We start from the raw sequence: 20,021 nt of genomic DNA on the forward strand, positions 1-20,021 counted from the left end.
GATGTTTCTGTGGGATGCCGCTGCTTTGCACGGACAAGGACATTTGCAGTTTGAATGAAGCGCGAGCTGACAAATTCTTGGGGTGGTGAGAACAACCAGCCTTGGGTTGCCTGGGAGCTGGGAAGGCACAGAACAGCTTTTTGGGGCATTTGAATCTGAAACAGGAGGAGATGAGCATTTCTTGCTGTATGATGGTGGACTGACCAATCAGAAATGAATTGATGTTCAGCAGTGACAGCTGTTTTGACTTTGGAGTTGAACTGTCCCCGGCTTGACAGTATTTGGATGAAAGACCATCAGGGGAGCTGGGCACAAGCTGCTTAGTGCTGTTTAGGTGTAGATCATTAAAGCCTCTGTTTTAAATCCCCTTTCTTCAGTTCTTGTTCAAAGAGAAGTCATTATGTCTCTCACAGGGAAACCACAAAGGTAGTGGCAACAGAATAGGTTTCTTACTTGTGCAATTTGTTTTTAATCTGCAAAGATATCAGTGATGGTGTTAACTCTGAGGGGGGGTTAACTGTGCTTGTATTATCTCTAACTAATCCAGTGACCTTGCAGGTAACTTCTTTGCCCCAGTTTCCCCAATATGAAATGCGAATAGTGATGTTCAGAGCATCCTATAAAAGAAAGTGAGCTTTCTAAGACAAAACGACACCTAATGATTAAAATTTTAACAGAAATGCTTGTTAAAAAAACCCAAACAACCAAAAACCCCACCACAAGAAAACAAAGGCTTGCCAAGGATCCCTGAATCACAAGCAGAGTTGAAGTCTTGAACTGCTACTCTTTTTCATAAGAACATATCTGTGTAACTCCTTTCTGTAATTTTTAATTCATTTCGGCTAAAACCTATTTCAAATTTCACTGAGAAGTCACATGAAAGTTGCTTATACATGTTCATGGAGATGCGATTCATGTGCAGTGGAGATGCATAAGAAGTCTAGCTCAGACTTTTCTTAAGGGTCCCCAGGCACATCTGGTTTGTGTCAATCAGTTGCTACCTCAAAATGTTTTCATGTTTCTAGATGGGAATGTCTTGAAGTGTCATAGAAAATCACTTGTGTGCCATACAGACAACAATACTTAATTCTATAATTAGCTTCAGGCAGTGAGACAGCTGGAAAGATTTTTTGCCAATTTTTTAAGCTTATTTTGGCAGATTTTTATTAAAATGAAAGCTGCTCATTAAAATAACTTCTGTTTTGAACTCCCAGACCTTGTTTGCAGGAGTACTTCTATACTTCTAAGAACCAGAACTAAAGAAAGAACATCTATCGTGAAACTTGGTGATATTTAGAACAGAAAATACGTACAATAGACTGATGTCTCATGTATTTTAATGAGAAAGAAGACACAAAATTACTTAGCTTTAAGGATTTGAATGCATCCCTAATGAGGATAATGTCCTGCCCTCAGGTCCTCATGGTACAGAAGAACTGGATTACAAAGAAAAGAAGTGAAAAATAATTTAAGGATGATGATGGGTTCAAGATATAAAATGTTGTTAGTTCAGGGGGAATTTGAATCAAAATCATAAACTGAAACAGACATGGAAGTGTGAGAAAAAACTCTGAATCCTCTGCCTGGCTCTGGGAGAATGATTTTGAAGAAAAGGTAGAGATGGCTGGGCAATCTGTTACCAAAAACCTCCTGGGTTTAAGGAAATCCTTCTTCAGTGCCTTCCGTGGTGCTCAGTGTGCCATGGACTGCAGGTGCTTGGTCGCACGGCTGTACAGAGAATGGACAGCCTGGGGACTTGGTGTGGGCATCCCTGCCGTTGAGCTGGGGACATGGGAGTCCCAGTGAACCTCACTGTCTTAGGGCAAGCGCATTTCAAATGCTTTTTAAATAAAACCATTTCTAACCACTTCTCCCTGCTGCCCCAGTCGAATTTCCCCTATTCTGCTGCAAGAAGTCTATGCTATTTATAGCTTTTTTCCTGTAAAATGGAAAGATTTCTCCCTCCGCCTCAATTTTCAGAGGTTCTTGGGAAAAAGGAATCTCGACTCTCAGCTTACGTAGTGGAAGCCTGTTGGTGCGTTTTTCAGAAACTTGCAAAACCCACAAGAGATAGTCCCATACCTTCTCCTTCCTGCCACTGAACTGGGCAGGTTCCTTGCTCTTGCAGCCACTTGCCACAGGTACTTGCCTCTGCTTCAAATCTGGAGGCTACCTGGGCTTGGCTCTGCCACCAGTGCAACACAGGGACTAATGTTGCAACTGTGTGTGATAAACACACAACTCAGCCGCCCCTGTGTAATTAGTCCTTTAGATAGCTGGCGAAGCTAATGTTTGGTCCTGCCCAGGCTCTAGCAAACGTGTGCCTGTGCAGCCAGCTGGGTAGGCAAGATGGACTGGCCCATCCAAAAAACTGCTGAAGTGTTTGTATCAGCATTGGTGGGGGCATGACAGGTCTGATTGTGGAAGGGAGAGAGCACAGGATCATCCTTCCATAGCAAAAGTGCAGTCTCACACTGGCATAAGCCAATCTGAGTCCCGCCTTGCAGCAGTTGTTAATTCAGGAAGATATTAGTCTTCTCAAATAGAGAGATTCTGTCTGAAAGATGATTAGCATGTCATTTCTAGCATTTGGGACTCTTAAAGCCTTTCACTAGACACTTTTTCTTGTTTCTACATGAAAATCAATTAACATGATTGATTCACACTAATTGTAAACTGTGTCGATAGCATTGAGGGAAACATTGAGCTCAGGTTCTGTACTACTTTGCTGTGGAGTCATTTAGATGTGATGTGAACGTCCCCAGCAGTGGCGAGGGAAGAAGTCTGGCTTGATGGTGCTTTGCAGCTAACCATAAACCAGCTGTAATAGACCACTATCAAAGCAATGCTGCAGAAGCCTAGCAGTAAACAATGGTGGTAAACAACACTGCTTATCTGTTCCCCATGCTAATGTGCCTGCACAGCTCTTCACCTGCACCTGGAGCCCACAGCTACCTCTGAGCCCATCTTCACATATTTCAAAAGAAACCAGATTCAGGATCAGGGTCCTGAATTGAACAGGGATTTTAACAGTCTTTTATTACACACTGTAGATATTTGTGATTTTCATTTGTGTTGCTCTTCACAGCATGTCCTCCTCTGGGCTGGTAAAGGTGCTACAGTCAGACATCCATCCCCTTGTGTCTTAATAAAGGCCTCAACTTGTGGAAAGTGGGTACAAAAATGCATTTTTAAGAGTCTATAGTATATAAATTATTTTGTTCATTGAGCAAGGAGCATTTTTTAATGTCTTGTATAGGAATGTGTTTTATAGGATAACAAAACTTTTTTTAGCTTGGTGTTACACATATTTCTATTTCAAAAGAAAAGGCTTGGTTTTGTTAAAGGAAGCTTAATATCATTATTGTGATGAGGTACACATCTATCTTTCAAAATCCCCATAAAATTTTTCTGCTCAAAGGAGTTAGTCTTGTTTTCTGTAAAGTCTCCTCAAAGTGTAATGCTTCATTAAAATTAATAAGGCTGTGACCTACATAGTTTACAGAAGAATTAAATGTTGTAATAATATGAAGACCGTATTCTTATTGTGCAGTTAATTTCTATTCTTCCTTTATATTATGAATGTTCACTTCTTCCTTTGAAGTATGTGTCAGGCTAATCCACTAATAGTGATCACTGAATGAGAATGGAAAAAGGGTGTCTTTGTGGCCTTTTCTGGCAGAATATGTTGATAGTTTTAATGTTGCCATGTCTCCTAACCCACTGGTCCTGATGACTGATTGAACACTCTAGCATCAGCTTGTGGAGAACTTTTGGGTTTCTTTGTTTGGTTAGTTTTTTTTTTTTTTTCTGCTTGGGATGTCACAAGGAACAGGAATATGATATTGTCAAAAATACAAAGAAAAATTGCACAAATTTTATGTACAGTTCAGGTTCAGATCCACTTAGTATCCAGACCTTCCAAGCAAAAGCAAAGTCTAAGCTTTGGGCCTTCCATGAAGACAGCTTGGGGTATTCATGGACCTATGTTCTGGATTTGCCTAGAAAAGTTCGCCTAAGCAAGAGCAGCAGGATATGGGTTAGGACACAAGCTGAAGATAGATGACCAAGTTAGTAGTTAGCACAGATGGACACGGTAGCTGAACTACTGTTGTTGCCTAACTTCATCCATTATAAGCCCACTATTGGTAGTTGTCTGAGACTTGTTTGATGTCATGCACAAAGGCTGATGGTTTTTAGTGAGGTGAAGTCCATCAATGGAAATGGCTAGTAGGATGTTAAAAAAGTACAAGTTTACAGGCACGTCCTTGTTCCCAGGCTTGGTGCAAGAAAAGGGCATTTTCTTTTAGCAAAATTTGAAAGAAATACTTCAAAGAAGTGTTTTCTTTGATGGAATACAAAGAAGTCATGTGTCCTTGAGGAGGACTGTTGGAGTTCTACAATAGCTTCCAAAATTGGAGACTATGCGTAGTGTGTTTGTCTCTGAGTTTCTCTTAATTGGCACATAACAAATGTAAAATTAGAAAGTGATACAGCATAAAAGAAGATAGCATTAAAGAAAATCTTAGCAGACTTCAACTACATTACTTTGCTGGAAGTTTGAGTTATGCCTCATGGGTCCTCATGGCATTTCACATTTTAAAAATTACTGTGACTTGTAATTGTGGCACAGAACTTCTTTTTAGTGCAGCAAAGAATAAAACATCTCTGCAGTTTGAGCAGCCATTAAAACCTGTATTCAGTCTTTATACTGACTTTGTGTAGCTGGGTGGTACAGGTAATGTTCAGAATGTCCCAATTTAGCTTGTTTAATAAAAATGTCTTTCTTTTTCCTTCTTTCAGTTGATCTTAAGAAAGGCTCATGTCCAAGTGCTGCAAAGTCAAATCTCCCTAAGCCGTGCCAGTCTGGACTTCGTCCTCCAGGTTATTCACGGTTGCCAGCAGCTAAGCTGGCCGCTTTTGGTTTTGTCAGGAGTTCAAGCGTATCCTCTGTCTCCAGCAACCAGTCAAATGACAGTGCTCAGAGTGATCAAAGCAGGACAACCAACCGTAAGTCCCAAATGTGGCCTTCTTTCTGGGGGGATATTAAATACATGTGTTCCAGGGTTGTCCAGACTGGAGTTTGTGTCTAATTCAGGACTAATGTAATCCATGCAACAGTCACTAATCTCTTCTGTGCCACTGAGTTGTAGGTTTGGTATCTTGATTTCCCAGTGTAATTTTTAAAAACATTATTAATAATAGATGAATAGGTGGTGAATGTACATTCCATATAGAAGGGGCTGTTTTCCCTGCTGCAGAGAAAATCACATTAAGAGTGAACCTGAGGCATTTTTGTACTTTGTTTTTACTTAGAATATCCCTTCTTACAAGCTGAAGTAAGTAAATAATCACAGTAAACTGTGTTTGGTAAGTACACTGCAGCCATGCAGAACAGTTTAGGACAAAGGTTAAAATGAGCAACATCATAGTCTTTCTCATCGCTTTTCTTCTGCCTCTTAATATGCAGTGTAATAAACTTAGTTTAGAAAATTAATCAAATAATGCCAGTGATATGACAGGGATCAGAACTGATATCGTATCTGTTGTCTCATCTACCAGACTTGGAAGGATCCTGTGGCTGAAATGTCATTTCAAATCCTATTTTCTGTAAAAACTGTTAATTTTATTAAGTACAAAATAATACCCACTGGATTGTGCAGTCCTTGGGAAGTATATGCATGCCCTGGGCTCAGAGCGGAAAGAGGGATTGAGGGATTTTCATGCCCATTTTTATTTGATGACTGGATTGAGCCTGAACTGTGTCAATATCAAAGCAAGTGGTATCAGCCCGGGAGGGTGCAGACAAGGGGGACCAGGTGATGTGAAGCACCAGAGCAGACAAGATGCTGCCAGCTCCTAAATTTTTTGGTCTTTGTATTAATTTGAAATTAATCAAAATAAATAAAATGAAAATAGTTAAAAACCCTAAGGATTTTCTCTTTCCCCTTTTATGTGGGATAACTGAAATGCCAAAGACTAACGTGTCCAGGGACTTCTAACTTTTCCAATGCCCCAAAGCATACGCTCGTATCTTGTTTTACTGTTGGACCGATCGCCCATTTCTATTTATTTCCTAATAAACTTCACTTTGAGCGTAGTCAACCTCTTTTGCTTTGTGCTTTTGCCCTACATTTATGCCTTTGGAAAGCTTTACCTTTTATCTGGTGTTGTAATCTTTTTGTCTTTGGTTACATAAAGCCTTTGTTAGGGACAGAATTACCTGATTACTGATCAGATCTAAGCTACATCTCTGCAAGAAATGTTGTTGTCTAGCAATTTCAGGTGTGAATCTGAAAAAAATAACATCTGTAGGTACAGGACTATCCTTGAACACAGTATGTGCATACAGGTTCATACAGTTGAGAATTCTCTAAAAGGAAAATACTCCAAACTGTGGAATTTGAGTCAATTGATTTCCATTCAAAAAACTGTGGAAGAAGCATTAGTAATCTCAGGCCCAGAAAGTTACATCTGAGTCTTCATTCATCTTAAAAGAAGTTCATTTCATTTATTTATTCTGGTGTATTTTTATATTATATTTGTACATTAAGCCCATAAAAACTGAAACCATATTCCAGTCACTGGAAGGATGTGGAAATATTTGGCACATGCATTTTGTTCCAGCTCACTTAGTTGAAGATGGTAACCGTCTTTAATGTTGGGATTAGAATGTTGTGAAAAACTTGTGCACATTGCCAGAATGTTTCTGACGGATATGAAAATGACCCAGGGAAGGTGTTCTACTTGTAGAAATTCAAGTAGAGACAAGCTCAGCCTGTCATCTGATGAAAAATAGGACCTGTCACTTCTGCTCTTGCTGACAAGTTAGATAGCCCATCTAAGCAGTTGTTTAATTTACCTCCACTTCCATGGGAGAGCAAGAGAATGAGCACTTCCCGAGGGTCGTCTCTGTGACATGGTTCCTGTGACATGCGCAGCTGTCCAGCCCAGAAGTCTTTTATTTGTCTTTAATTCCAAATAGATAATGCTTCCTCCTGGACTGGGGTGAGAAAAGGAGAAGGTGCATTGCCAAGGGGGTGAGGGCACACCCTGTGTTTAGGGTGTCAGCCCTTGGGTAAGTCATCATGCAAGAAGACACCTAACATCACCTGCTTTCTTTGGATTAAAGGCAACACAACTCCCATTCATCACTCCTGATAGGGCAAATAGGTAGGAAGAAAAAATTGTTTCCTTACTGTTGAATTACTAACTTTCATAGAAATGTTATCAGTATGAAACTGTGTCATCTTTTTCTATTTATAGTCTATGTGCCAACAAGAGTTAAATTAGTTGCCCAACACCCAGGGAGCACAAATTAGTTGCTTTCCATTCTACCGCAGCTTATTTAACACAGATCAGCAGCGCACTTCAGCATGCACAGAAAGTAACCCCAAGAGTGGATGTAGGGGAGAAATATTGGCTCAGGAATCTTAGCATGACATATTATTTCTTCCCTTCACTGTCTGCTCGAAGAATGGTATTATTTAAATTAAATAAATAGCTGAATCTGTAGTTACTACCTGAGGTCATGTCTTTGACTAAATCAGGCTTCCTGGAGGGCAGGATGAAGTTTTACTGTTAATTTCCTAGCTCAGTAGGGTAGAAAATGCAAAATGATCTAGCTTTAGAAATCTTCAAACATATATGATAACACAGTTTCCTATTTAAGCAGCACCTCTGCGTGTCAGGGAGACAGAAGTAATTGAAAACATCTTACAAGTGTGCATATGTTATAAATAGAGGGGCTGCTACTGTTATAAATGGAGAGGCTCACCTCAAGATCTTGCATCTGCTGTAAAAAAAATCATGATGTATTGTAAGTTGCTAAAAGGCAGATGACTATGGCTGGGTGAGAGGAAGACACAGCTTTGTTTTAGGGGTAAAGTGTTTTAGGGGAAGCAGTAATTCTTGAACGGGTCGTAGTGAGATCCCGTTCTTACTTTTCTCTCAGCTGCCAGATGTCCCCTGATGGTTACATTACTTTTCAGAAATCCCAACTAGTGTCTCATTTTGGCATACTAATACTGATTAAATACTGTCTAGAGAGTAAAACCCCACTTGTTTAGAGTAAGGAGACGTCATGTTTGTGTTGCGGGGAAGTGTGTTAATGGAACTGTGATGCGGCAGCTTTGTTCTTCACCAGATTTCTCCCCTTCCCATGACCTTTCTGAAAGCAGTAAGCCTGGATGTGCCCAGAGCCTGTGCTATGCTCCTTGGCTGACTTTCTGGCAATAGCTCGTCTATTCTGATTGACTCAATTAAATGGATTTGCAGCAGTGGGACTGTGTTCTTTTCCTGTGGTAGGGACAAAGTAGGCTGTGCAGCACTTGCCTGCTTGCCCTCTGGTCTTTCCTGGAGTCCCATCCCTGGAGTGTGGGTATAAGCCAGGCTGCTGTTTGCTGATAACATGCCAACCGCGACAACAGGACATTCTCCTTCTATGACCAGGCGACCTGCTCAGTGGATGAGGGAAAGATTGTGGCTGTTGTCTACCTGGACTTTAGTAAAGCCTTTGACACTGTTTCCCACAGCATTCTCCTGGAGAAACTGGCTGCTCATGGCTTGGATGGGTGCATTCTTCACTGGGTAAAAAACTGGCTGGATGGCTGAGCCCAAAGGGTTGTGGTGAATGGAGTTAAATCCATTTGGCGGCCGGTCACAAGCAAAGTCCCCCAGGGCTCAGTTTTGGGGCCGGTCTTGTTTAATGTATTTATCGATGACCTGGATGAGGGGATTGCGTGCTCCCTCAGTAAGTTTGCAGATGACACTGAGTTGGGCGGGAGTGTTGATCTGCTTGAGGGTAGGAAGGCTCTGCAGAGGGATCTGGACAGGCTGGATCGATGGGCTGAGGCCAATTGTATGCGGTTCAACAAGGCCAGGTGCCAGGTCCTGCACTTTGGTCACAACAACCCTATGCAACGCTACAGGCTTGGGGACGAGTGGCTGGAAAGCTGCCCAGCAGAAAAGGACCTGGGGGTGTTGATTGACAGCCGGCTGAATATGAGCCAGCAGTGTGCCCAGGTGGCCAAGAAGGCCAATGGCATCCTGGCCTGTATCAGAAATAGTGTGGCCAGCAGGAGCAGGGAGGTGATTGTGCCTCTGTACTCAGCTCTGGTGAGGCCGCACCTCGAATCCTGTGTTCAGTTTTGGGCCCCTCACTACAAGAAGGACATTGAGGTGCTGGAGCGTGTCCAGAGAAGGGCGATGGTGCTGGTGAGGGGTCTGGAGCACAAGTCTTATGAGGAGCGGCTGAGGGAACTGGGGTTGTTTAGCCTGGAGAAGAGGAGGCTGAGGGGAGACCTTATCCCTCTCTACAACTACCTGAAAGGAGGTTGCAGAGAGGTGGGTGTTGGTCTCTTCTCCCAAGTGACGAGTGACAGGACAAGAGGAAATGGCCTCAAGTTGCGCCAGGGGAGGTTTAGGCTGGATATTAGGAAACATTTCTTTACTGAGAGAGTGGTGAAACACTGGAACAGGCTTCCCAGGGAGGTGGTGGAGTCACCATCACTGGAGGTATTCAAGGAGCGTGTGGATGTGGCACTGTGGGACATGGTTTAATGGACATGGTGGTGTTGGCTTGATGGTTGGACTTGATGATCTTACCTGTCTTTTCCAACCTTAGTGATTCTGTGATTCTGAGCTGTGCCGTCAGCTGCTAATCAGGATCAGTTGTAACAGGGCTCTGCTACTATGGGGTCCTGCCCAATTGTGTGCTGAGGCTGGAGGGACAGCTCTGGCATCCAAACCGCACAGCATCTCACCAGCTTCTGGGGCAGGGAACTGACCTGCAAGCCAGGGTCACTAGTCTGTTTTGGCCTTTTAAAATCCACTTTTTGGTTCTTACGTGTAACTTGCAGTTTGCACACAGGGGAGCCAGGGTCCATGACACTCATTCATGATGACAGTGGCACATGAGGCAGCTTTTGACCTTGCTGAAGGAGGTGGGATGCAATGACAGAAGCCAAAGACTGCATCATTTCAAAGCTGGATCCTAGGATGGATCAGGAGAGCTCACTATGGCTTACCACTGGCTGTCCTGCCATGTTCAAAATGAAACGGTTAAAATGGTTCAGGGTGAGCTCTGTGTTTGATACGACAAACAAAGGCAGTTGTGTTTGAATGAAACAACTCAGAGAAGCGGAGGCAGCGAGAGCTCGCTGTACCAATGGAGGGGGTCCATCCTTTGCTGCTACTAATGTTCCTCTCTGCTCGGTGTGGAGCATGCAGCTCTCCCTGCCACTTTCACACCTCCCATCCCATGGCTTCCCACATCAGAGCAGCTTTATACCACAGTGCAGCAAGGCCCACGTGAGCTCTTCTGCTGGGGCAAAGCCACATGGTCTGATACCTGTGGGACATCTGGGAAACCCCAGGCTGAGGCTCAGCTGTAGGTCCTGCTATCAGCCCTCCCCAGATTTGTTCCATGCCACCGATAGGTTTTTCCCATAATATTTTTCTTCAAGATTACCTGAAGAGTTCAAGTTTACCCTCAGCTCTGACCTACTACTTTTGAGGTTTAAAAATGCATAATATTCTAAATATAGTCTAAATATATAAATATATAAATATATTCTAAAAGTATTCTTTATTTAGGCAGAGGGTTTGTTGTATATCAAAAACTTGTTGAGTTTGTTTACATTCTAAATTGGCTAGAATTGAAAAATACAGATACTTTAATCTAAGAGGAATGTGAGTGTTCTCTGCTAGATATGAGAAAAAGAAGTGAATTACTAGCAAAGTCATGTTAAAGTTGAAACCAGTATGATTTGGAGTGGAGTGAAACAATTGTGTAAACATAAAGAAAAAACTCCTAAATAGCTAACTTATAACAAAATACCTAACTTTGCGTATTTTCCCTTGGAATTTTAAATAGACTATATTGAAGCTTCTCCTGTGTCTGCCCCAATAAAATTTGCCTAAGAGGTTCACATCATACACCAAAGGCCCACAGCTGTGGGATGTGGTTCCCAATATTATCTTGTGATTCTGCAATGCAGTAACATGATGCCCAGGCTGTAGTTTCTGTTTTACTAGTTTAAGGGGCGTAGGTTCTCTCATTGCTTGTATCTGTATTTCTAGTGATCGGCTGAATATCCTGCTCACAAAATTAGTTTTCTGTACTTCATTGGAATAGACTCTAACATGCTGTAAGCACCACATGGGAAACACTTCATGAAGCACTGTGAAACAGTTTGATGTGTGGAGCATTGGAAGAAAGATGGATTGTTTAGAATGAGTTGAGATATAATAACTGCTATGAGTTTAGGAAATGGAAGAATGTAGGTATAATATTAGGAAATACTTCATAGTCATAAGGTCTACTAGTCTGTTAAATAATCTCCCAACTCAGGTGATGAAATCCCTGTTGCTTAAGACTCTGAAAATAGAATAATAGCATGGTGTTAGAGGCAATTCTTCTCCGGCAAGGTGAATAATGCTATTCAGTATCAACCCACAGCTCTGAGTGCTGAAACAATTTCTTTTCAGACCGAGCAAGAAAATGGTGATGAATATTTCAAAACTTGAGTTAGTATCTCATGACAGCTATTGTTTTGTTTAAAATTATAGATATATGAAATGGAATGTTGTGTGTAAACATCCACGATCCCTTCTTCAACGTATAGATTTCATGCTGGTTTTTGACCTGGTTTTTGCTTGGCCTTTCTAAATGGTGAATTTTCATTCTAATAAGCAAAGATGTCAAAGTGTCAGATTCAGGTGGGTAGAGAAATGGGGAAATTAAAGTGAGCACAGAAGCCTTGAATAGATGGCTAATTGCCTTCAAAAAAGGTAGAACATTCAAAACTGTGACGTGGTAGACAGATATACCAATTGTTCTTAAATACATACATATGAAAATACAAAGATTTTCCTATATGAAAATACATTCTAATCATATTTCTATGACAGATTTTCTGTTCATTTTTTTACATGACAAATTATTTTTTTTCCTTCTGATCTTGTTCTGATATTAGTATTTTGATGGAAGAATCACGTCATGCCATCACTTCACTCTGAATAGGACTAAAATAGAACAGTATCAAATTAGGATTTTCAGCTTTGTGGGGCAAAATATCTAGAAAAGTGCAGTACGTCAGCCGGAAGAGCAAGGGCTGAAAAAACATTTTAGCTGCCTTCCAGACTCTCAGCATTTACTTTTCATATTCTAGTTGTTACAGCTGGGAAAAAAAAACCCTTTCAAAGAATGACTTGGAGGTGTAGGCACAGCAGTTTCTCTTTGTTTGCAGAGATTGAAACAGCAACAATGAAGTATAAGTTGTCCATTAATTTCAGTGGGTTTTAGATACGGGGCTTGTGATAGTATTTTAAATGTGATAATATTTTAATAGCTTAGATAATGTTTTTACTGTCTACACTGTTACCTCTTTCCCTGTCCGTCAGAGCATTTAGAAGAGGGAAGCAATACCACCCTGGGAGGGTCTGTACCACTCCCTGTAATGAGTAAGTAGAGGCAGGAAGATCAAGCTGGTTTGGAAATGCATAACTACTTTTATATGAAGATGCCAACCTGAAATATTTGGGGGTGTTGCAAATTTACTGAGCTGAAGTTTGTCAAAACTGAAAAAAATCCATGAAACTCAATTCTGCAAAGTCCACTTTTTATGAGCAAAGAACAGTTGAAAGAATTTTGCTAAGCTCTTGTGCCAGCTCAACTTCAACAGAGTGCTTTATCATCATGTTTGTTATTGTTGTAAAATGCCATATAAAATCTGCATTTTTAGGTGTAAGAAGGCTGGTCTGGGAGATTCTGTGTCTGTGTGCTAAAATTGTCCTGGCTCAGACCTGGCAGCTCCACTTCCAGTTTTTGGCACTTATTTCTGTCTGGCTTTTTAAAAGTGACTTAAATTATCGACTTCACTTTTCCCGTCTGTAAAATGGGGTGGGAGAATACAAATGTTTGCACAGGTATTGGGCAGTGGGGCGACAAGGAAGAAATGGATAGTGACAAATCCTCTTTCCTGGCCCATTTCCACACAGGATTATTTGACTGATTATGAGCACCTAATTTAGTCACTGTGACTCTTAGTGTTTAATCTCAGAGGGTAAAAAGCAGTTCAAACCACTCGCACACCAGGCTGCCAGACACCAGTTTCACTGGAGAAGGTAGTGCATCGCCCCACGAGTAGGTTATTCCCATCACAGGCACACAAACTATCTCACTCCTTTGACTCTGTGGGGAGATGTTGCTTCAGTGATCAGTCTTGTGAATGTAGCTACTGTGGCAGCCTACTTAGGTATCCCTATACTGGCTGTTTCATCAGCCCCTTCTTTATTTTAAAGATGTCCTGTGGCTGGTTTTTTTCTGCCCTGGTCAATAGGAGATCATGACTACTTTTTTATTGCAGTATAATGGACTTCATTCATTTCATAGAGGGACACAAAGAAATCAGCAAAGCCATGTCTAAAATAACTATTTTTTCAGTCTTTAAATCACATTTTCTAAAGCATCTAGTCTTCCCAGAGCCTGAAGGGAATCCCGTCCGATAGGGATGTGAGGGGAACAGGAGTCTGGTCCCCTCTCCAGCCTGGGTTAGAAGAGAGCTGCTGGTGCAGTGCCACTTTCAAAGTCTGGGGAAAAGCCGTGGTCAGTCCGGAGCCTGAAATGGGGACAAGCACAGCACACGTATTTCTGGGGACGCACAGCACTTGGAACAGTAGCACTTAAAATGTTCTTTTGAAAATATGAAGGCAAGCAGCAGCTGGAACATATCTGTCACATCCAAATTAAAACCCCTCTGAAGACCAGAAGACTCACTATAAATTGTCTCCTTTTCATACTCTAATCTTCCTATTCTATCAGATGAGGGGGGAAATACTCGTTTAGAAGTGAACGCTGCGGGCATTCATCAGAATGGATTAATCTCTTAATTTAGCCTGAAGAAATAAAGCTTTGAAGAAATGAGAGCTCTTCCAATTCTCTTTTTCTTTTTTTTTCTTCTTTTTTTTTCCTCCTTTTTTTTTTTTCTCTCCATTCTGGACTAATCTCCCTTCTAATGGAGTCATAGTTAAAATCTTCACAGTCTCCCAGTAACGAGGTAGGGCTTCGCAGGACTTCTGAGAACCTTTCCTCTTCAGTCTGTCCCTCTCATGCATTATCATTACAGTATATAAATCAATATTTAGAAAGGGTTAATTCTAGATGTCTAACTATGGGGCTCGTCACTGGAGACAGCTCTCACCTGGGTATTTCATTGACTTCATCCACAGTTTTTGTGCTCTCTGAAATTCAAGCTTGTGGAAAGCTAGATGCATTCAGATCCGTAAAGATCCATCTCCAAAAAGCACTGCATACTGCATGTGGTTCAGTTCTGCATTTTGTATTGTCTGTGAGCTCGGAGCCAGTGAGCACAGTGAGGGCTTTAAAATCCAGGAGTCAAATGGGTGCCAAATTGAACTAATTACTGTCAATGACAAAAATCATTACATAGCTTTTTTCAAAAAATAAACATTAATTTAAAGCTACAAGAAGTTTGATATGGTAGTTATGAGCCAATTTTGAGTCACAGTGAGACAAAGAAATACCTATGTCATGGTTTTGAATTATGGAAATTTTGAAAGGATTTTTGAAATTATATTTTCCTTTGTGTAATTTTTGCTTAGGGTCAATGAGGCTGTTAGCTTGTTTTTCTAAACAAGAGGCAAATAACCTTGAGGTTCAGTGTTTCTTTGATCTCTTTCAAGAAGGACAAAATTAAAAAAGTGAGTATGAGATGATCTCATTGCAATTGTATTATTAATAGCTGTTGTCAAAGGTGAAATATTATGAATTTGTTACGCACACAGTTCAATCCACTGTGTGCCTTACTAGCAATAAACAGGACCAAAGTTATAAGTACTGTAAATATTACCAGCAAATCGCATTTAGACCAAAAGGTTTCAGAAGACAGAGCTGGCCTCTTTACAGTACCTGAAAAATCAATTAACAAAATGTTATGCCCTTGCAAAATGAAGTGCGGTAATGAACACAAATAAATGGAGATTTGCAAAAAGCCTGTGTACTTGTCCCTTTTGGGGAGGGAGGGTGACTGATTAGTTTAGGAGAACCGTGGTGGATTAGTGCAGGTATATATTAACAGTGGAGCAAAGGAAGACAAACTTCAAAGAAGTTTGTAATCTTTGATCCCATTATGAATCCATCAGAAGACTTGTGAATTCTAATTTAGTAGCGAGAGAAGTGTTACAGCCAAAAGAGCGGGGCGCTATTTATAGAGGAAAAACTTTTCCCATCTAGAGGTTGGGCTGGAATCTCACCCGTGACATTTTTTCCATCACACTATTCTAGTCCAAACAGGTTAAAATTGAGGTCATTTATATAAGTCTTCCAGGTGCTCTTGAGAATATCCACAATAAAAGGAAGAAACAGCATCTTTTGCAGCTTTCAGTCTGTGAGTCGGCATCCTAGAACTTAAAAATTGCAGCTTAAACAGCCTTTCCTTCCAACTTGCTGCTCGACAGTCTCTAGAGGCCTGGGCAAGATTACATGAGGCTGCAAACAGCTCAAAATGTTGTGGTTCTTTGTCTTGTGACAGGTATGAGACCATAGACTTTCAATATGGGATTTCCAAAGTTAATTTAAATGCTTGAAGAAAGCTGTCTGAGCTCTGCAATAAGTAAAACCAGCAGTGGCAGAAAAAAGACAAACCGAGATACTCCAACCGAGAACACTAAGCTGAATAAAATGGAAACAATTGCACAGTATTTTCCTCCTGGGTGGGAGTTATCACAAACTGTGGGCTATTAGCACACTAGACATCAGCAATACTACCACCAGCAGCTATCAAACATTCAATCCCTTGGAAATGAGCCTAAGAAATGGTAGCATGCCTTCCATGTGGCAGCTTTAAGGGTACACCTGTGGTGTTGGTGTGGTTGGAGGAGAAAGCTGCTGCTGTTCAGGTTGAACTGTGATTTGCAAGCAAACACTGACTCTCTGTTCCTTGTGGCAAGGAGTCAATTAAACTGGGCCGCACAGTGTAAGTCTTCAATGTATGCTGTTCCCAACTTCATGGACTGCTGATATGGTTTCATGCACTTTAACTTACCATTGCTATGCCCATAGAAGGCTACACAGTCAGAAATCCTTATGCAGAAATACGAGCATTTAGGATGAGAGAATAAAGTGCTCTGATTCACAGATGAGAACTGGACCTTGCCAGGGTAGCCAGCAGTGTTCCCATTCAAACTGTGACATCTGATTGTGCGTTGGTGAGGTCCGTCTCAGAATGGGGCACATCTCTTGCTGCATGTGGATTCACCAAGCGGTCATAAGACTACTGTGTTATTTTAGCACACGCTGTTTGAATTGGGCTATTAGGTGCTCCATGGTGTGTGTTTCTATGTAAAAAGGTAGACGTTGCTCTCCAGAAGGCGATGGAGATGATGCGTACCCTGACTAGCTGGTGGACTGATGCCAGCAGCAACCACTAACAGCAGTAACTCTGCACAGTGGACCTTGGTGACACAAAATGAGCCCAGATCAGTTAGTTCTTGCATGTCGTGAACCTTTTTCCAGCGGAACATGACATCGGCTTCTCTTCGTGTTTTCTTTTTTAAAGCAACCTTCTCAAAGAAGATGAATTCCATTATATTCCTTAATTAAAGTGCCACAAAGAGAGAAAATAGCTTCTAATTGGCAAAGAAGAATTAGGAGACACTCTTCTACCTCACCACTAAAAGTAGAGAAGGAATACAGTAAATGAAGTAATGAGTTGTTTCCTACCACTGCTTTGCATCTCAAAAATAGTGTACATTTCAGGTGCCGTGATAGCTTAATATTTATATTCAGTCAGTGGTTAACTTCCTTTCTATCACACATTACAGTTACACTGTCTTCCTGCCAGCCATTCCTAGAAAGGTATGTACAACCTCCAGAGAAAACTAAGCAAAACTGAGTGAGGTGTTATAAGTTTTGAATAAAATGGCATGTCTTGATCAAAGCATCTTATATCCAAACCCGGGAAACCCTTGTATTCTCTTCTCCTGCTGCTAAACTGTATGGATTAGGGCGGGCCAGAGCTCAGTCTATGCCCTGAAGTGTGTGGTATAACTTTCTTGGGTTAGATGAAGGAATTAAAAATGCATCACTTTTAACCAGTATTTTTCTCCTAAAAATATATATATATATAATTTCTGTGGCACTTTTTATAAACTCTTCTGCTCAGTTCTTACCGCACAGCATGAGATGATCTAGGAATTAATATTACTTTTGTAATTTGAGCAAAGGGGATTTCCCAATGAACATTATTACAATACTTTTATTTAATCTGACAGCCTATTTTTAGATGCTTGGATGTGTCCTGGGATAAAACGTTCCTTCTCTAACATGTTCTAATGTTGACTAAATGTATTATGTACTGCATCTAGGTATCTAAGGAATTTTAATTGTCTCAGAGGTACACAATAGCTTTTTAGAATTAGGATATTTATCACTTGTCACAGCTTGTAAATTTAGATACAGAACAGGCCTGTACACTGTCAAGCTGTGTGGGAAAGTAAGAAGAATAAGAGGTAGCGTCATGGTCTCTGTATGCCTTCCAAACACATTAATAGTTAGTATGTTCTAAAAATGCCTAAGATGTAGTTTAAAAAAGCTTAAACCTGGAAGTAAGATGCATGAAAATGTAAAAGAAAAAAGCTGATGCTAAGAAACTCTCTTATGCGCACAAGTCAGTCCCACTCCTTTGGCAAAGTGATAGTTGCTCTAAGAAATGTACTGAATTATGCATGGCTTATCACAATCCTGCACTGGAGCTCAGTTGTGATGGTGGGAAGCTTTGGGGAATGCGTGCACTCCTGAACTGTCATCTACCTGTTGTGCGAATCAAAAGTATCTGCAGATAAAAAATTCAGATTAATTGAACAAAGCCCCCAAGCAGCTTGCTAAGTGATACAAGCTTGCTATCAGTCTCAGTCAGAAGATTAAACTATGGACTGTCAGGCTGAACAATTTGCAGCTAGGATTAATTTGGTATTCCCCACTTCAGGGCATGCCAGCTACCATGTTAAAAAAACTAGTAAAACTAGTCTAAATCATCAAAGATTGGTACATTTTAAAACAGACTGGCTTTTTCATGGAGCCCACAGTTTTGTAACCATGTAAATTTTGTTTGTTTTTTTTAATTGGCTTGGATAGATGGCAAACCTTTCCCTAACTGGTGTCTCACCGGCTGTCGTAAGCTGATTTGTGCCCCTAGCTGGGGGCTGTGGGAAGTGCTCCTCCACCCCTGTCTGGGCAGAGGTGAAGCAAAGCAGCAAGGTCATACCCAGCCCTGGTGAGGGTGAGGACAAAACATCGCAGGTCCTTGGCCCATGGGAGGACAATTTTTCTCTAGCAGCTTGATGTGACAAAAGCCATGTGGTAATAGAGGGTAAACGTCTCTCATTTGTATTTACACACTTCTGATTTGGGCAATAGAGATTTGATCACTATTGATGGAAGCGCTGGTTTCCTAACTACTCTGTTTCCATGTGAGAAATATTACTATATCAGAAGAATGATTAGGCACTAGCTTCACTTCTTAATGCTTCTCATGTCCTGATACCTATCTGCACAGATCCTCTGCTTCATCCATTTTTTCTCTGTGATCATCAACAGTGATCCTCTGATCTCTGCAGTCATCCATTTATGACTTCTCCCATTCCCATATGGCCATATATGAGTAGTAAACATCCTGCTAAAATATGCTGTTCCTTATTTTAACAGTTCTAAAAATGTGGTCATTCAATTAGTGTTTCATTCCAAAATGCCTGTGCGCTATCTTTGTTTTGAGGGTTTATCTCATGCCTTTAGACAAGGGACTCCCTGTCTTATTGGTGCTGTCCATCACTTTCATGGCACCATGCACGCTCCTGGTGATGCACGTGATTTGGAAGACTGGCACTAAATGAGAATTGTGGTAACATTTGCCTCGACTACAGCAGGCACAAAGCTTCACCCTGCTCATTTGCAGTTTGTCATTAACTAATGAAATGTATATGTAATTAGCTTTGATAATGCTTCTGGGAAAGTACTGCATGCTTGCTTGAAACTTTACCTCATTGTAAAGGTATTTTAGAGGGAAGTTTTGGGGGGAAGTAAGCTCCACTGGAGTTTTTAAATGCAAGGATGTCAGGGCTTTCTCCATATTCAGCCCTCTGAGCTTTTTGCAGCTTCTGTCTCCATCTCAAGGTCCTCCCACTGCTTGAAATAATGGCCTGGTTCACCTTGGAGGTACGCTAGGTGTGCTGGCATCTCACATTGGCAGCTAGAGCTGAATGAACCGATGGCAGTGAATAACTTGCTCAATCAGATTAGCTCCGCGGTCTCTGACGTGCATAAATTAGCCTGTGGCTACCAAGCTGCTGATGCCACCGATGTGCTTCCTCTGCCTGTGACCGTGGGGGGCGAGGAGCCATGCTCGCTGGCTGCTGGTATCTTCTGATGTTTCGTCTTGTGCACCCACGGCGCTCTGAAGTTGGGGGTCCCGCTGCAAGCAGGAGCGCAGCTGTGAACCCACCGCTCTCAACTTTCTCAATCCCTGCCCTTGGCTTGGTATTGGACCTGATAACATTAATACAAATGTGCCTCGAGAGTGAGAGCTGAGATGTAGAAGCATAGTGCGGTAAAATAAACCCCTGAAAGCTAGGCTGGTGCAGCACTTGGTGTGTTTTATGTACCGTGGTATGTAGTGTATATTCCTGCATATCAAGTGATATGTTACTTACAGCATTTTGGTTACGCTTAGAATAAATTTATTTAAATTCAACTTCTCTTTAGCATTAGCTTTCAGACCTGGAGATAAATAAGCCACATTTGACATTGGACTTTTGTTGCTCAGCAATCTAAATTCTGCTTAGCAGATTTCAAATTATTCAAGTCTGACAATATTTTAGCAGAGATATGGTAAAAAATCACCTTATATAAATTACTGTCCATCTGGTAAATGCTGAGGGGCTTTAGGTTTTACACCTTCCTTCTATCTTTGCAGTATTGTGCTGGAGATTAAGCAATTTTTCTG

The 20,021-nt window shown here is 41.2% G+C and overlaps 1 protein-coding gene across 1 annotated transcript in view; it reads left to right on the forward strand.

The window, feature by feature from the left end:
• The window catches only part of MTUS2 (microtubule associated scaffold protein 2), a 200,925-nt gene that overhangs the window by 14,850 nt on the left and 166,054 nt on the right, over nt 1-20,021 (forward strand). The window contains exon 3 of the mRNA XM_059835946.1: nt 4,804-5,010. Coding sequence (XP_059691929.1) covers nt 4,804-5,010 — 207 coding nt within the window. The remainder of the gene's footprint in view (nt 1-4,803; nt 5,011-20,021) is intronic.

The sequence above is a fragment of the Gavia stellata genome, chromosome 1, assembly GCF_030936135.1.
Source record: "Gavia stellata isolate bGavSte3 chromosome 1, bGavSte3.hap2, whole genome shotgun sequence".
Lineage (NCBI taxonomy): Eukaryota > Metazoa > Chordata > Aves > Gaviiformes > Gaviidae > Gavia > Gavia stellata.